Source organism: Zychaea mexicana, assembly GCF_025766255.1.
Source record: "Zychaea mexicana strain RSA 1403 chromosome Unknown BDB00scaffold_58, whole genome shotgun sequence".
NCBI lineage: Eukaryota > Fungi > Mucoromycota > Mucoromycetes > Mucorales > Lichtheimiaceae > Zychaea > Zychaea mexicana.
In genome coordinates this window covers 171,928-188,464 of record NW_026516721.1, presented here as the reverse complement: position 1 = coordinate 188,464, position 16,537 = coordinate 171,928, and the positions used below count along the sequence as shown (strand labels likewise).

General features: G+C 41.9%; 5 protein-coding genes across 5 annotated transcripts; 1 reads left to right on the top strand and 4 right to left on the bottom strand.

Moving 5' to 3' along the window:
* Positions 1-371: 371 nt before the first annotated feature.
* On the bottom strand, positions 372-1,282 carry BDB00DRAFT_735293 (vacuolar membrane protein-domain-containing protein; the record flags this gene model as incomplete). The annotated part of the gene is made up of 4 exons (XM_053118377.1): positions 372-426; positions 499-816; positions 941-1,057; positions 1,149-1,282. Coding segments are annotated over 4 exons (624 nt in total), but the record flags the coding sequence as incomplete, so codon positions are not given.
* A 571-nt stretch (positions 1,283-1,853) lies between these two features.
* Positions 1,854-4,855, top strand: BDB00DRAFT_767092 (uncharacterized protein; the record flags this gene model as incomplete). Its single annotated transcript, XM_053119644.1, has 7 exons — positions 1,854-1,945; positions 2,016-2,149; positions 2,214-2,280; positions 2,369-2,827; positions 2,947-3,655; positions 3,741-3,776; positions 3,851-4,855. The coding sequence occupies 7 exons, from the start codon at positions 1,854-1,856 to the stop codon at positions 4,853-4,855; spliced, it is 2,502 nt and encodes an 833-aa protein (XP_052977711.1).
* A 1,933-nt stretch (positions 4,856-6,788) lies between these two features.
* Positions 6,789-8,246, bottom strand: BDB00DRAFT_874338 (uncharacterized protein; the record flags this gene model as incomplete). The annotated part of the gene is made up of 1 exon (XM_053127216.1): positions 6,789-8,246. One exon carries the CDS (start codon positions 8,244-8,246, stop codon positions 6,789-6,791), a length of 1,458 nt encoding a protein of 485 aa, XP_052977710.1.
* A 1,855-nt stretch (positions 8,247-10,101) lies between these two features.
* On the bottom strand, positions 10,102-11,290 carry BDB00DRAFT_767037 (uncharacterized protein; the record flags this gene model as incomplete). Its single annotated transcript, XM_053119637.1, has 4 exons — positions 10,102-10,334; positions 10,428-10,936; positions 11,071-11,159; positions 11,231-11,290. The coding sequence occupies 4 exons, from the start codon at positions 11,288-11,290 to the stop codon at positions 10,102-10,104; spliced, it is 891 nt and encodes a 296-aa protein (XP_052977709.1).
* Positions 11,291-11,976: 686 nt separating this feature from the next.
* BDB00DRAFT_789575 (uncharacterized protein) lies at positions 11,977-16,266 on the bottom strand (the record flags this gene model as incomplete). The annotated part of the gene is made up of 14 exons (XM_053120882.1): positions 11,977-12,012; positions 12,111-12,395; positions 12,491-12,778; positions 12,860-12,944; positions 13,039-13,532; positions 13,626-13,978; positions 14,051-14,207; positions 14,272-14,722; positions 14,786-14,867; positions 14,950-15,371; positions 15,412-15,413; positions 15,677-16,018; positions 16,122-16,157; positions 16,219-16,266. 14 exons carry the CDS (start codon positions 16,264-16,266, stop codon positions 11,977-11,979), a joined length of 3,081 nt encoding a protein of 1,026 aa, XP_052977708.1.
* Between the last annotated feature and the right edge of the window lie 271 nt (positions 16,267-16,537).

Below are 16,537 nucleotides of genomic sequence, written 5' to 3'. Positions count from 1 at the left end.
CCTTTTGGTTCTTTAAAAAGAATCGAATACGTTTCTTATACAGGTTTTTTTGCTGGAAGAATGTGGAATGCGTGCGGGGCGTGGGCTATATATGTATATATACATGATGGATGGATGTGTGTGGATGTATGAAATAGATATTTATGTGCATGTATTGGGATAGCATATTTAGATCCTTACGATCGGTTGTTATTAGAGCTTGCTTCCAGCTCATATGTGCTATGATCTAATGTGCTTTCAGGACTCTTTGGCCTATCGTGATCTGCCAACAAACGCCGTCTGTCTTCGGTATCGTCGCCGTATTCCTCCTCATCGTCCGTAATTAGCACATCATCGTCTTCGTCCTGACTGAGATGGATAGAAGACTTGTGCTTGACGATTGTGTCAATGATCCAGAACTGGATGATATTCATAACCAGCGGGAATCTACAGAGTCATATTGAGGTGTGAGCTAGCTCCAACAAAACCCATCGGTGCTTTCGATTCTTCTTGTCTTACATGAGCATAACAAATACAACTTGCAGCTTGTAATCGCCCATGGTCCACTGCAAGACCCAGCGACCGAAATCAGATAGTTGTGGGATAAGATCGAAGATAAGAATCACGCAGAGTTTCATGAGAATCAGGCTTGCAATGTAGACAGCCAGTTGTTTGACCCAACGCTTCAGTTGTTTCTGAAGCGGAGGATCACCATATACGCCCGTCTGAAACCCAGACAGTCCAAGCTTATGGATCAGAATGTATTGGAATCCAGCATGTATGCCCCACAAGATTCCTATGCCGATTGTCGTATCGACAAATATATTCAAAAAATACCTAAAATACCGTCAAGTGCAACAGTAGTCAAGTAGTTTAGCAACAGAAAAAAACCAATATCTCTTCAAAAAGAATAAAACGTCAGGACTTCTTATCCACGATTTAAATTTTTAAAGCTCTTTACCAGACACAAGGATTCGATTGATTTCCCTCCGGATTACCGCCTGAAATATAAGACGCAACTACGTTTAAAGAATGAATGACGATACCGCCGACGAGCTGCTTACTAACGTCGAATCCCCTATGAACAAAATTTACAAAGAGATTCTGACATAAGTGATTTTCTGTTTCAATATACAGCTGCACTATTTTTTTTTCCAAAGGTCAATTACCAAATGCGCACAGGCCGCCGAGGGTGTTCTTTATGTCGCTTGAAAATAAGCGTCGAGAATGCAGCTGCTGCTAAGCATAACTGTATGAAAATGGCAAAAGAATCAAGAAGTTTACAGCCGGCTTCGTCGTCATTGTCTTCTGGAGGTGGTGGGGGAGGCTCGCGCACGTATAGCATAGTTTCGTACAAGTAATAAGTTAAAGGCCGTGATATTAATAGTAAAAGAGCAACAGCTCTGTAGGATTGTCGGAGTACAGCAGAAGCCTTGGCAGGTGGAACGACACACCCCAAGTGAACACTTTGCGCCCTTTTCGCTTATTAGCTTCAAGATTCCATAGAGTATACTGGGAGAATCTGCCACCAGGTTGTATTGCTTCGGACGCATGCATAAGAAGCCATGTTACACGTAAGGAAGATCATGCTCTTCTCTAGCACAACCTTTTTTTTCCGTAATATCGATTTTACTATGGGCTGTTATAAATAACCACTAATCTATCTATTATCTAGGCGTACTGCCAATGAATGACTGTGACCTTCTTCTTCTTCATTTGTACAAGGTAGCTACTGAGCCGAACACTTACAGTTACTTAGGGCTACTCTGCTGCTGAAGTACATCTTTTTGCTGAGATAACAATAGAAATTAACATCCGTGGCAACCCCGCCACCAGTTTTGCTTCTTTCCACCGCACTGCACTACTGCACTACTATGGACGATCAGTATGGTGCGATTCGCTTCGGCGAATTTAGGAAATACATGGCAAATAAGCAAGCGAAACTTAAAGACCAGGAACAACTAATGTAAGTTCCTTCTCATGTTCGCTCCGCGCAAATAAATGGATATTTGACATTTCAACTTTTTGCGTTGCAGTGAAACGACATCAAGCCAGGACGTGCCACAGATCTTTGAAGGGTTGTCAATTTACATTAACGGGTATACGAATCCACCTCAAAACGAACTACGTCGACTATTTATTCTTCATGGTGGAGACTATCAACACTACCGTAAGCTTTACCCTTTTCTTTCTTTTTATGTAGACGGAGTGCTAAGACTACCTCTTTTTGCCAGTAAAAAAATCAAGTGTTACACACATTATCGCATCGAATTTAACGCAAGCCAAGTACAATGAGTTTCGGTAATGAACTTGTCTCCCCTTCCCAGCCCATCGATACGCAGAACGCTCATAGTGCGTTGCTAACCTGACAAAATATATGTCAATGAAGGGCTTACAAAGTAGTAAAACCAAATTGGTTGACGGACAGTATCAAACAGCAACGACTTCTACCTTGGGCTGACTACCGCATCACTGGCAAAGATACAGCACAAACCGAACTTCAATTTCGAGCACAAAATCAGCAACAACAACCGCAGCAGCAGCAGCAGCAGCAGCAACAACAACAACAACAACAACAACAACAACAACAACAACAACAACAACAAAACCAAAACGCCACCGAGTCTCCACAGGGCAAAACTTTGAATGCAAGTCTATTGGCGAATCAATGGAACCGAGAAAACACGACAGTCACCCCTGGATTCGTCAAGAAGTTTTATTCGTCTTCGAGACTACACCACCTTTCAACATGGAAGTCAGAGATCAAGTCAGAAATTATTCGAAAGCTGGATGAGAAGTTTTCTCGTGGAAGTAAAAAACGAAAGCGTGAAGGACCACGGATAGTGATGTAAGGATGTTTGTTCATCTTCTTTCTTTGAGCTGTAAACATAGGCTCTGCGTATAGCATATTGGCTCTAACAACATGCTTATGCTCATGCTCGGCCGATTCGACGTTTCACTTTTAAGGCACGTTGATTTCGACTGCTTTTTTGCATCAGTGGGTCTTCTGGATCGCCCTCAACTAAAAGATAAACCGGTTGCAGTATCACACGTTCAGCAAGCCAAAATTGATTCATCGAGCGATATTGCGTCCTGCAACTACATTGCACGCTCATTTGGAGTACGTAACGGGATGCACATAGGCACAGCAAAGAGATTATGTCCGGATCTACAGGTCATACCATACGAGTTTGAAAAGTACAAGGCTATATCTGAAGCATTTTACGAGGTGCTCTATGGATTTGCAGAGGAGATTGAACCGGTCAGCGTAGACGAGGCTCTTATTGAAGTGAACGACCCATCTGCTGCTACGGAAATCCGACAAACCATACGCGAAAAGACAGGCTGTGAAGTCAGTATTGGGATAGGATCGAACATTCTCCTGGCGAGGTTGGCTACAAAGAAAGCAAAGCCTGCAGGTCAATACTACTGTTCGTCAGATCAAGTGCAAGAGTTTTTGGTATCTGATCTTCCGCGAGTGGGCTATGCAATGACCGAAAAGCTGGCAACCATGGGCGTTTCAAAAGTATCGGATCTTCTAAAAATGAATCTTGGTGCCTTACAAACCAGTTTTGGGTCAAAAACAGGCCAAATGCTGTATAACTTTGCGAGAGGACTGGACGATCGTCCCTTGAAGCATGATCAAGAACGACAGTCAGTCAGTGCGGATGTTAATGTAAGTACACGTAACATAATCGATATATCATCATTTTCTAGTGCTTAAGAAATCTATATATTGATGTCTAATCAGTTCTATGCAGTGGGGTGTACGGTTTGAAAACGAAGAGCAGGTTAAAGTAAGTAGATTGATGACCGTTTGCGCGAAATGGAAGCTGACAATGATACAATCGTTATCTTTACATTTTTGCAGAGATTTATGGAAGAGTTAGCCGAGGAAGTGAGCGAGCGTCTACAGAATATTGAAAGAAAAGGAAAGCGCATCACACTCAACGTGCTGCGACGACGTTTAGATGCCGGAGAAGCAACAAAACGTCTTGGATGTGGTGAATGTGACAGCTTCTCAAAGTCAGTGGCCCTTGCTGCTCCTACAGACGACCCTGAAACTATCGCGATGCACAGCCATAACATGCTACTCTCGTACAAATTCGACGTCACTGACTTACGAGGTCTCGGTATTCTGGTTACAAAGTTGGATTCGCCCAACACTGTTATTCGACAACAAAAGTTGTCGTTTTCACCCTCTCGAGAAACATCACCAGCACCCATGCCGCTTCCAACAGAAATTGATCCAGACGTATTTGCTGAATTGCCTTCTGAAGTTCAAGAAGAACTTAGGAGACAATACAAAGTACCTTCTCTCTCTTGCTCACCTGAGCTGTCTGCTGCCCGATTAACGCCGCCAATGAAAAGCCATGCCGAGCAACAGATGCAGATAGTTGAACCAACTTTTGACCAAGCCCCTTCCTCACCACCACTAACAACTGAAATTGAGCCACTGGCTTCCCTGCCTGATATCCCACCATGGTCTCAACTGGATCCAGCCTCGCTTTTGGCTTTACCTGATTCGATGCGCGAACAAGTACTTAAAATGTATAGCAAACAATCACGTAAACCTAAACAAGAGCGTCCTCGCTCTTCATCCCCTCCGCCTCAGCCAGTCCAACCCCAGCTGAATACTACACTGCGTGGCCGCCCGCGAATAACGAAACGAAGCACTCGTTCAGCAAGCCCTACCAAAAAAGGCGGTAGCACCACATTGACTCAAATGTTCAATCCAACGAAAAGCCCGCATCGAACAGCAACGACCCAAAAAAATCTTCCATGGGAGTCTTCTATCTGGGGCGAATTACCAGCCTGTAAGCTATCACTTCAGCAATCTATTAAAGTGTGTATTTTGCGCATCATGGAGGATTAACAATTATACAGCTATGCAAGCGGAAATTCAATCCGACCATATGCGGGAGCAATTGGTACGAGAACGAAATATCCGCAACGATCATTTCCGTGAAGCTCGCACCAAAGTAAGCAGTATCAGAGAAGAAGCAGGATAAATCATTTCGAGGGCTTACCAAACATTATTATATTAGTTAATGGACGATGCATCAGAGCCAACCACAAGAATGAATTTGCCGTTACCTGTTTTATCAGAACCAAAACTGCTTGGTAGGACCACTATTGATGATGTGCGTTCAGTGCTGCGGGAATGGGTTAAATCATTCCCTGAAGGTCCTGAATCAGAAGATGAGGATGTGGTTGCAAAGTATGTTTTAGAGCTCGTACGAAGCAAGGATTTAGAAAAGGTACAACTCACAGTGATGTATCTGGATCAAGTGACTAAACAAATGGGCGAAGGATGGCATTCATGTGTCGACAGGGTGCGACAAGCAGTGTCCGATGTAATTTGTACCTTATACAATTGTTCGCTGCACTTTTGAGATATATCCATAGGTGGCCATCACCCATCTGCGTAAACAGCAAAATATACAAATGACGTTCTTTCAATACATACATCAGATACCGCTTATACTCTACATTTATTGCTACACAGACACTTAATATTGAGCCTGTAATAAAATCAGAAATTTCGTTATTCTACCAGATTCTGTCTTATCAATACACAGTTTGGAATATATACTGTAACTCCCTTAAAATAGACAGGAATTTTACAGACTTCCACCTTTTCTTAATGAAGTTTATGTACAATAGCATTCTTTACCATAGGCACGAGATGAGCTGCCATTATGACCTTTGAAAGCCATTTTATGTACAATCTGTGATTATGTTTATTTAAGAGCAGTTGCACCACATGTGCTTCAGCTTATAAGATTGGTATACATGTATAAGGCCAGAAATAACATATTTTATGATCCAATGGCTAATGCGTAGCGTATGCACATATATACAGCAGTCTTTTCAAGCTGTATGTTAGATATCCTATTCTCGCACTACCCTCCTCCCCATCAAGTTTGAACTTTCTGGTTAAAGTGGCAGGTTTTCAAGCGCAGTACTCTACTCTTCTACTAAACAAGTTAATACTGTTTGTTTTGTTCATGAACAGGTTCCTCTTTCGGCAAAGTATCTCAATAATCAGAATATGAAAAGAAACTAGCTATTTCACCTGTCCATGGTAACCCGTAGGGTACTAGGATTCTGTAGCTATAATTTCTCTACTTAGCAAGCGATATAGAGCAGACTAATGACATGCACAGTATCACATATGCAAATATGCATATGCTCAACTCAAAGCTGAATTTAGCAGATACAAGTTGAGAAATTTGCTTACTGTTGCATATGTAGATACTAAAAAGCATCGATTAAATACAAGCATGCCGCAATTTATATTACTGACAAGGGTATAATGATACGAGTACAATACTAAAAAGAGACAATTACTACTAAACAAGTAGTGAAGAAAAACCGCGTACAATAAGAACATTCGCGATGAAACGATGTATCATACAGTACAACAAAAGAATGAAATAAGTATAGAAAGAACCATTACTGATCGGTATTAGAAAACCGAGAAGACATTTGTTATTCTTGCTGAAAAAAGTTCAGGTCTGGAAAATGATCTCATAAAATGGGGGAAAACGAAAAACAATATTATTCCCGCAACCAGTAAGCAGCATATTGATCGGGATAACATTATGGTGAGAGTGTTGAAGGTAGCGTAAGATCATGTGATGAGAGATATACAAGTTACGCACAATAATATAAAAGATAGCGATGAATATCACAACAATTATAGAGGTCTGACTCGATGACTAACACAAAATCATTTCTTCCGTGGTTTATTTGTACAAACAAAAAGACACAAACAGTGGTTCGCAAAAAAATGTAAACAAAGATCAGTCTTGAGGCGCTGGTTCCGAATCAACCAAAAAGGTAGCATGTTGTTCATACTCTACTGGTTGCTGCTGCTGTTGCTGTTGGTGGTGGGGTAAAGCTCGGTCGCTCTGATAATTTGACTGAAAAAACGGTGCAGCAGCAGCGGACCCTGCTGTATAAGGCTCTGACGATGTAGGTAACAGCATGGATTGAGGAGATGGTGAGTTGGACAGCGACACACTATGAAGCGAAGTATCTTGATGATGGTGTAAAGCGCAAGCAACCACTTCGTAGGGTGCAGACTCTTGCATCTTATCGCCGTTTTGGTTGCCGTAATAATAAGCACTATCGCTGCTGCTGGCTACTGCTGCGACTATGGAATGATGCTCGCCACTACTGTGGTGATCATGATGACCGGCCATAATACTAGGACGATGGTGTTGATGATAAGGGCGTGTCCAGTTTTGCGGCTCATGAGACAGAGAAAGCAAAGAATACTGTTGTCCTTCGGTGTTGGATAGTACGGCACTAGCACCATAAAAAGGATTGTTCTCGACCGAAGAGTCACTGTGCTCTTGATCATGTTGTTGGGGATGATGCTGGTTACTTGATAAGCCGCCGAGTACTGGAGGCGGAGACGGTGTTCTCAACAGCATACTTTTCTCTTCACCGTAGTATGTAGTAAGTGGAGGCCGATATGTCGATGGGGTAGCCGATAGCATTACCTGTTGTTGGTGTCCCATCGCATAGTATTGGTACTGCAGCGCTGAATCGGTTGCCGTTGACAAACGTTCCATCGGCTCTTCCAGATCATGACAATCCTCGTCAACATATTTTGAGCGCTCTTCTACTGGCGATTCTTGTTTGTCAGCAGTACGGCGTCGTTTAGTTCTGCGCTTCTTGGCTGGAAACTTTTTGCTGCCGTTACTAATGCTGGCCTGTGGTGATTCATCGGTTGTCGCCGCAAGAGCACGAGACGACACTATCGTTGTTGCTGCTGCTGTTACAGCTGTGGCAGTATCTTCCCTGCGAGTTGCTGTTGAGGTTCGTCTATTGACACATGTTGGAGGCATAGGAACCATACTCAGATGCCGATGTGTAGGTAAGCTGGTAACAATGGGTAGCTGATCGTCAGACTTTCTGGTTGGAGGAAATGCGTCGATGATACCTTGTTGCTCCAGGCGTCCTTTCACATATTTTGATAGTAACTGTTGGGTGTCCTCTTCGTTATCGTTCTCATAACACAAGTCCACACGCATCAGACATGCCAAGTCGGTGTTCTTGCTGTTACAGTCCACATCATTCGGCAAGATGTCGAGTAGCAATCCGGGAGCGAGCTCGTAGCGCGTGGCCTTGCCGTTTTTGTATATTTCGCTGAGGTCATCTGTAACTTCTCGTGTCAAACTGACCCAATTTCCGTTTCCAATGTATAATCGAAATAGACGGGATTCTGTAACTCGCCGTGTCTTGTTGGTCATCTTATGTGCTGACAACAGATGTTATGTGGCAGATTATATGTAACGCTTGGTGATGTAGTGGGAAAAAGCAAAGAATGAAGTTCTTCTTTTTTTTTTTTGCTCGTTCGCATGTGTAAGAAATAGCAGCTTATATACACTCGTGCGGAGTGTGGTATGTTATCTAGTGTTGTTTATCACTGTCGCTTATACATGTTGTTGTCGCAGTGATTATAAAGAATTGATTTGTTACTTATCGGAACTATCGTCCGTCAGTTTTCTTGTGCTTTTAGCTGACACTGTTTTATCTCATACGCTACGAACGAAACAAAGGAAAAACCGGTAGAAAAGACATTGACCACGTGTTCATCCCAGTTGCTGACAACACTTTGCAGGTTGCAAACTACATAGTTTACGACTCAAGACAACAAGGTGGCGCATTCAAACCTGCGTACACCCAACAAACTAAGATTTCTTCAAATTACGAAGGCAAAATCGAAAACTATACATTCTGTCGTCATGCTAATGTACCGAACGGTGGTAACGGCAAAATATCTACGGGAAAGAGCAAGTCTATTATCTATTAATAACATATTACATACATGCATCAAAAGTGTCAGCTATATCTAGTACATACATCTCCGGCTAATAACCCAATATTTGATTAACATATAGTATGTATACATAGTACATTGTTTTCTGACATGCAGTTCAAGGCGGATTATAAATCCGTAAAACCATCATTGATGAAAAAAGAAAGAAAAAAATAACTGAAAAATCCCACATCAACTTTTTAGGACCGTGCACGGCGATAGTGGAAAGTGAATCCTTGTTTGAAGGAGCAGTAATGGGAAATCCAGTTATTGCTTATTGTTTACATTTATGCACACTATGTTCCCAGGGTTTGAATGACCGTGCGAGAATCAAGCCCGTCAAGTAATGATAATAGGCCACATATTAATACTTTTCGTAACTATCCTATCCATGAAACGTATTGCGTGAGCTATATACATACCATATCAAGTGTCACAATAAACAATCAGATTAATGTCGCTCATGTCTCCTTCTCATGCAAAACATGAGAGCAAAGTGTATGGCGTTCTTACTAGTACCAATTACGTCGACATCATCATATTTCTTTCTCCACATTAGAAGAACGATAAACGCACATACAGTATGTAACCCGGAAAAATCCATGTCAACCTCCTGCTTATCATACTGATAACGAATAATGTACCACGTCGTCAAGCCTATAAGCGAGAATGTACAAGCGCACATAAGGAACAGGATGCAAACTCGGATATTTCTTCATGAATATAATGGGTGACCATGTATTGCCCTTCTTGCCTCTAGCCATAAACTATTTAGCGGATAAATGGAAAGATACAAATGAAATGGGAACGAATCATTTTCAGGCCATGACGTTTTCTTGGTGATGAAAAGACAATCATTACGTATTATACCCGAATTAGCACGTAGCTTGTTTCTCTTCTTATTCATTGTAAAATAAAGCATCTACTGTATGCGCTTTCTTACATCTCGTAGTTGATCTCTAAATTTTCAAATGCACAGACCATGGTTTGAGCGGCCGTTACAGTTGCTCATACAAACCCGTCGTTTCTGTAGTTTCACCAGAGGCAGTGATGCGTATATGTCGATTTTATTGGTCATTCTTGTAGCTCATCCCCTGTGTTTAGATATAAGCACACTGTTTCTACAAGCATTACTAGTAACAGGAGGAACAAAAGAATGCAGTGAAAGGATCAACAAGCCGAAATGCAAGATAAACAGTATTTTAATCTTGTTTTATTTCAAATGTAACCCTTTGTTGTTGTTCGACGATATATCAAAGCGAATATACTGGTATAACAATATCCTTTCAGAGAAGTTGCGTGATAGCTCCCAAAAATGCAAGAGATGCAGTCAACACTAGGTACGACAATGTCGCATTTGCCTTGCTTTCGAGAAAACCATCCTGTTCATCTTCGGCTGATAGTCCCTGCTCATCCACCTCGGTTGCATTGCTGACAATAGCAACTGGTTTTTGTCCTTGTTTGTATCCAGTGGTATTGAAAGAAAACTTGTCACTAACATACTCGAGTGAATCAGCAGCTAAAAGTGATAAGACATTCTTTTGTTAGTAGAAAGGAATTTTTCCACATACATACAATCAAGAAAAATGGTGGAGGATGTGTTATAACTTACAGGACTTATAAGGCTCGGGATCATTCAAGCATCCATCCATGCGTACGGCTGTATACCCCTCTTCATCAATCGTTTGAATGATGAATGGTACAGCTGCCAAGGATCCGCTACCCGGAATGTCGTATTGCACCGAGATGAACGATCCTTTGGCATCATATGTATCCTTTTGACGTATAAATGCATTGCGATAAACACTTTGGATTTTTGGGCCAGTTTTATGCAGATAATCCATGCTGTCAAGATTATGATCCACCAGGACAAATCCCAAATCTTTGATAATGTTTTCCGTGCGTGTGTCTTCTGGATCAGAATAATGTAATCGTACGTATTTGGGTGCAACGTGGATAAGCGTCTCGACCATTTTTGCGCTGTTGATAACATCTTGTCGAATTTCGCCATCTGTGTATGATGAGCCGTCTTCATGCTGTGGAGCGCGGTATGTCATGCCGATTAGATGTCCGGCATTGTACATGTTCTGAACAACCATAGCGTATTGTTGCGTATACAGCCTTTGTTTTGTTTCAAAGGTGTGATGTTGTATGTGCCATATAATAATTTGAGTCGAGTGTAAGTCGCGTTAGTATCATAGAAGTAGAGGTAAAGAGAGTTTGTTTTTTATACATGGAGAATGAGAATAGCTTACCAAGTAGTATTTATGAAAAAGTTGGCACGTACTTGAGCATTGTTGAGTTGACGGACAATTTTTGCAGTTGCATCGCTTGGGCCTTCACTCTAATAATACAGGAGAATAATTGTAAATGACAACCTCATAATAAATGTCCTTTCATCTGCTTCAGACATACATAAGTGAGTGCAATCTGGCCATGTGTACGACATCCTGTCACTTGGGGAACTGGTGGCATATCATTGCCTTCGGTATTGGTTGGTTCTCTATATACGGGAAGTTCGCCTTTTTTATTTTTCAGATTTGACTGTTGTTTTCCTAGTCAAGAGTATATGGTTTCCTTTTACCTCTTTCGAGTTCTTCTGCTGAGAAGGGAAGGGAGGGATACGTATCGTCACTCTCGTCGCTTTCCTCTTCCTCGTCTTCGTCTTCGCTGTCGTCTTCGCCTTCGCCGTCTTCTTTTAATTCATGATGCTCCGGTTCAGGCGTAGTAGCTGACATAAAGTACTCTTCAGCCGACAAATTTTGACCAAAGATATCATCCATTTCTGGCAATGCCACGGTTGGTGAAGCACCCGAAGAAACGCTCGCAGATAGAACCGAAGCACTGAGACATATCAATAATAGTACTATCGGATCATGGGATATCAAGGTTAATACCATTTGAGATATATATTGTCTATTTTTGAAGAGAAATATAAATTACATATAGAAACGAAACTGCGTCTGCACAACAGCATTGCTTCCGAAAATAAAGTTCCCGTGTCTTTTTCATCTGGAAGCTTTAATATTTATATGAGTTTCATTCATCAAGATAACCAGGTCACTATCGAAATATTTAAATTTTCCGTTTCAATCTGATCTGTTAAACACACCACAAGACGAAACGGCACATACAAGCACATGGAAGTAGTAGTACATAGTCTATTGCAGGTTTAATTTCTTACACAACTTTAAAGACTATTTAATCGTGCGTTAGCATGCTGTAGTGCATGCTTATATCTTTGCCATACTGGTTCGGATGAATTTTGGAGAAGCCCCGCATGAATTTTTGTTACGGTAGTAATAGATGATGATTCATTGGCAGCATCCGCCGAATCGGCCTCGAGATAAGCCATGATCAATTCATTGAGCAGTTCAGCCTGAGATCCTTCGAGTTCCGCACCTTGTACCTCGCTATATTTGAGCCATTCCTCTCGCATTTCACTGAAAAGGACATCGTTTGCAAACTTATCCGGCCCAATGATTGTTTGTGCCTGTCGAGCGATCTGTAATGCTTCTTCCAGACCGCGAGTTCTGTACGCTGGATCAGCTGCTTTAGTGCGCGCCCGTTCATTCAAAACCTAGATCATGTATGTTTTTGCTGCAGTGGTGAATAAACAGCCTCTTCAGGAAACACATACAAACAAAAGCATATAAAGAAAATATGTGTAGTTACCCTAATACACTGCTTGCCAAAGCGGGTAATCACTGGCGCGAATCCAAGATTTTCAATATCTGGAAATTGTTCGAGCATGTCGGTTTCCGTTAGCAAATGAACCTTCCAACTTGCTTCTTCCTGTCGCGTCTGAGTGAAATGACGCAGGGACTCTAGATATCGACTCTCTCCAAATTCTGCCAACGCCGTCGAAATAATGGACGCAATGCTGACAAACTTGTCAAACTCGAGCCATAGCGCTACTAATTTTGGATCATCTCTTGAATCCTCTTCTCGAATGATAGGAGCCTAGGTATGTAAAAATGATTTCCATAGTCAGAATAAAACACTCGTTACGAAACAACACGTTAGAATGTAATCCAACATTACCTCATACTCTTGATCAGTTGTATATGTAAATATGAAATATTCCAAAGCATCGCCGTATCCAAGCTTTCCAAGGAATGCTTCAAAGCTGGGGATATGTGCATAAGCATAAATTAATATGTGTGTTTGTGACTCAATTTGGTTGGATCAGTGAGAGCCATATATTATCGTCAGTAAAATACCTTTTCAGTAATCGATAATCGTCTCCACCATACTGCTCAGCACAGATTAGGACTTTTTGGATGTATTGATGTAATTTTCCTCGTAATATGGTATTATTTTTGGCGGTTATAGCTTCCTCTTGATCGGGTGGTTTTTGCTGCTCTTCAGAACTGCTCGTTTGCGATAATTGCGATAGTTGCGATTCGCTAAGAGAATGCTCGAGTGTTGCATTATCTGCTGCTTCCGATGGAGGGGCTGTTGCTGATACAATTGGCTGCGGTACTGCTTCCTTGTGGTTCCCGGTTGTAGTCGTTGCTGCTGTAATCGGCGTAGTTGCTGCTGTTGCATTTTCACCCACCGCAGTCCCATTGGACGCAGCATCACCATCAGTGGATATTGAGTCTCCATCTTGCGACACCGTCAAGCCTGGTGATTCTTCTTCGGGGTTACGCTCGCCATTGTTAAATGATTGAATTTCTTCATCAAAGTCTTCATTGTCCCTATCCACATAAGCCTAAATGAGCGTTGAATAAGAGTAATAAGTAAATTAGACACAAAACGCCACCATTGCATTTTGAAAGTTTACTGTCGAAACATATGTGTGTACCTGTAAACCACTTGGGATTATGTTGAATAGTTGGGCGCCAGTATATCTAGGTATGTCGCGCTTCACATACACGAGGGCGAACGGATTGGAGGTCTCGTTGAATATCTCATCTTCGTTGGATGGTCTGACACTTGCGTCACAGAATTTGAACCAGCCTCCCCTGTCATTTGGAATATCTTGTAGTAGGTTCTCCTCTCCAGGTTCGGCCCAAATATAGCCCCAATAGTGGCCAGTGCCACTCATGCCATCGTGATGAAGAATGGCACGGATATCATAAGGCGCTTGGCAATATTCTGAATCATTAAACAGATTTCGAAGATCGTCCGTGCGCTGCTTCACCAGCTCTTCCAGCTCTAGAATATTATGAAATAAAAAAATTATAGCTATACATTTACAAAGTGTTTTTGCTTAAGTCTTCAATTTACCTTCTAAACGAGCAGTAATGCCATCTTTTACTTGATTAAGTACGTTCCGCAAAGACTGGGTAGCTTCATCGGCTGAATATTCCTCGAAGTAATCGATTGTTTTTGAAAGAATGTCGCTTTTGTCGGCAGCTGCTGTTTTGCCTTGTCCATTGGTCAACTTTAATAACAGAGTTTTAGTCAGATGGAAACATATATTATACCGCTGCTCACCAAACAGGTACGTTGTTATTCCTTAGCTTAGCCATTCGTTCGCTGGCATCGTTGATCTCGTCCCGCCACGCTTGTGCTTGCTCGTAACGTTTTAGAATCTTGTCTCTGTTCTCGAATAGGTAGCGATCCATATACAATGTCCTGTCCACTTGGTAAAGGGAGTTTATGGTACCCGCTTTGGTCTTTAATGTCTTATCTTCCAGACATATAACAAGAATCGGTGGGACTCGCTCAAAGGTGGTAAGTTTGTAGGCCTTTCCTCCAGCAATCGATCCTTCGTCACTGCTAAAGCTAACGACATCGCTAGCAGTGTCATTTCCATATGTGGCGCTTTCGTAGACCAAAGGACCAAGGCACTCGTGAAAGCTGAGTGTTTGCTCGTTAAAGCCAAGCGTAAGATAATAAATTTCTTCCTTATCAATATCCCGGCCATATTCCACCTGCGCACAGAGAGAGAAAAGGCTATACACGCATATTAGAGTTTTTTTGCTCTTATGTGACTCTTCCAGTAGATGTTAATAATACCTTCGAAAACTGTTATCATTTGGTTGTGTTTTTTGTCGATCATCAGCCTCAACCAAAGTGTTTATGAAGAGATCGATAAATTCTAAGGAAAAATATTATGCCTTTAGCAGATTGGTCATTTTCTACCCTCTCTTTTTACATATAGGAGTGAGAGTCATACATACCATCAACGGATAAATCTTGTGCGTCCCAATTACTCCCATGTGCTGTTTTTGTATCCAAACTTTGTACAAATTGAGATACATTCACGTACTGGCGTCGCGAGTGGCCAAGAAAAGCAAAAAGCTTCTGCAGTTCGGCTACTGCTTTAACGCTACCAGCCAGCTTCCTGTCCATATTGTTTTTGCCAGCATTGCTATCACTGCCACTGTTGTTGCTTCTGTTGCTGCTTGGGGTCTCACAGGATCCGTTAAACGAGGGTATAGGCTCGCCATTACCATTCCAGTAGTTTAGTGCAGATCCCCATACATCCACGCCCGTAGGGTATGCAAAGACGCGTTGTTGAAACAAGCTGATATGAAATAATGATTGAAGGATAGCCGGGACGTACGGAAAATTGAACTGTGGAGGGCGTAAACCGATGGGTCTATAGCATATTGCACGTATTAATGCACACACTCACATACAGCTAGTTATGACAATTTAAACATCTACTAGTAGAGATTTTTTTCCAAACAGGAAGGCAAAAAGAAAAAAAAGCTCACATATCAGGTACAGCCAGACGGTTAGAGGGATTTTCAGGATCAGCCCACCACGTCAATGACGGCGTCGTATTAGCTTCAATACTTGGATTCTACAAGAGCAGCCCCAACCCGCGAACCCATTTTATCAGATGTTGAGTTTCCTTTTTTCTTAAGCTATGGCATTCACTAAGTAGAATTTATTACTTACTGCTGCTGGTACCACACTCCACAATGCTGGATCATAGGATACGGTGGTACTGCTTTCAGCCTTTCGATCAAAGTCTTTGATTAAATGTTGTCGCTCTTGACTTTGCCAAGGGACAGGATTGTTATCCCAGCTATATTGAGTATCCGGATTTGTCGTTGTATTTTTTGGTGGTGGTAGAGGTGGTGATGGTGGCGTCAGCGAAGGTGGCGACTTGGCTTCGCTCTCCTCGTTATTGTTGTTATTGCTGGTGCTGTTATGGTTGCTGTCGCTATCACTGTCAGAGTCGATTGCATTGCCTGAAAATATAAAATCTGCTGCACGGCTAACATCGTTGCCGTACCGCTTTTTAGAAAGTGATTAGGAAAAGCAGAAAATCAAGTGGATCTATATTAGATTCATGTATACAACGAGGAAAATGTCGAAGAAAGAGAGTGTGATTGCTTACTGCAAGTGCTTTAACCGCTTGCTTGCGACTGATGCCCTAGACCAAAAGAAAAGACGTCAAGCAGCCAATTCACCCGAAATGCGTCCATTTGAAGTACCAGATCTTGCAGCATTGCAATAGCTTGGGTTTGTTCTTCTGTCGCCATTGTGCGTGTACGTGTATATTATGAGTGAAAACCTGCAGTATACGCGGTTCTTGCGGATGTCACCGAAATCCCGCCGTTTTTCACAGCATGTCGTCATGGCGCATAATTCGAATTTTATGGTAGCCAAGAGATGTTACAAAGCCTTGGCGTATTAGTCCGTCAAACAGGAAGCTTTTATACAAGGTGCTACGACTTTTGTCTATCTGCTTATTGATGTGAATCAAGTATATACCTCTGTCATTGACTATCAACCAAGTACATCATGACATAT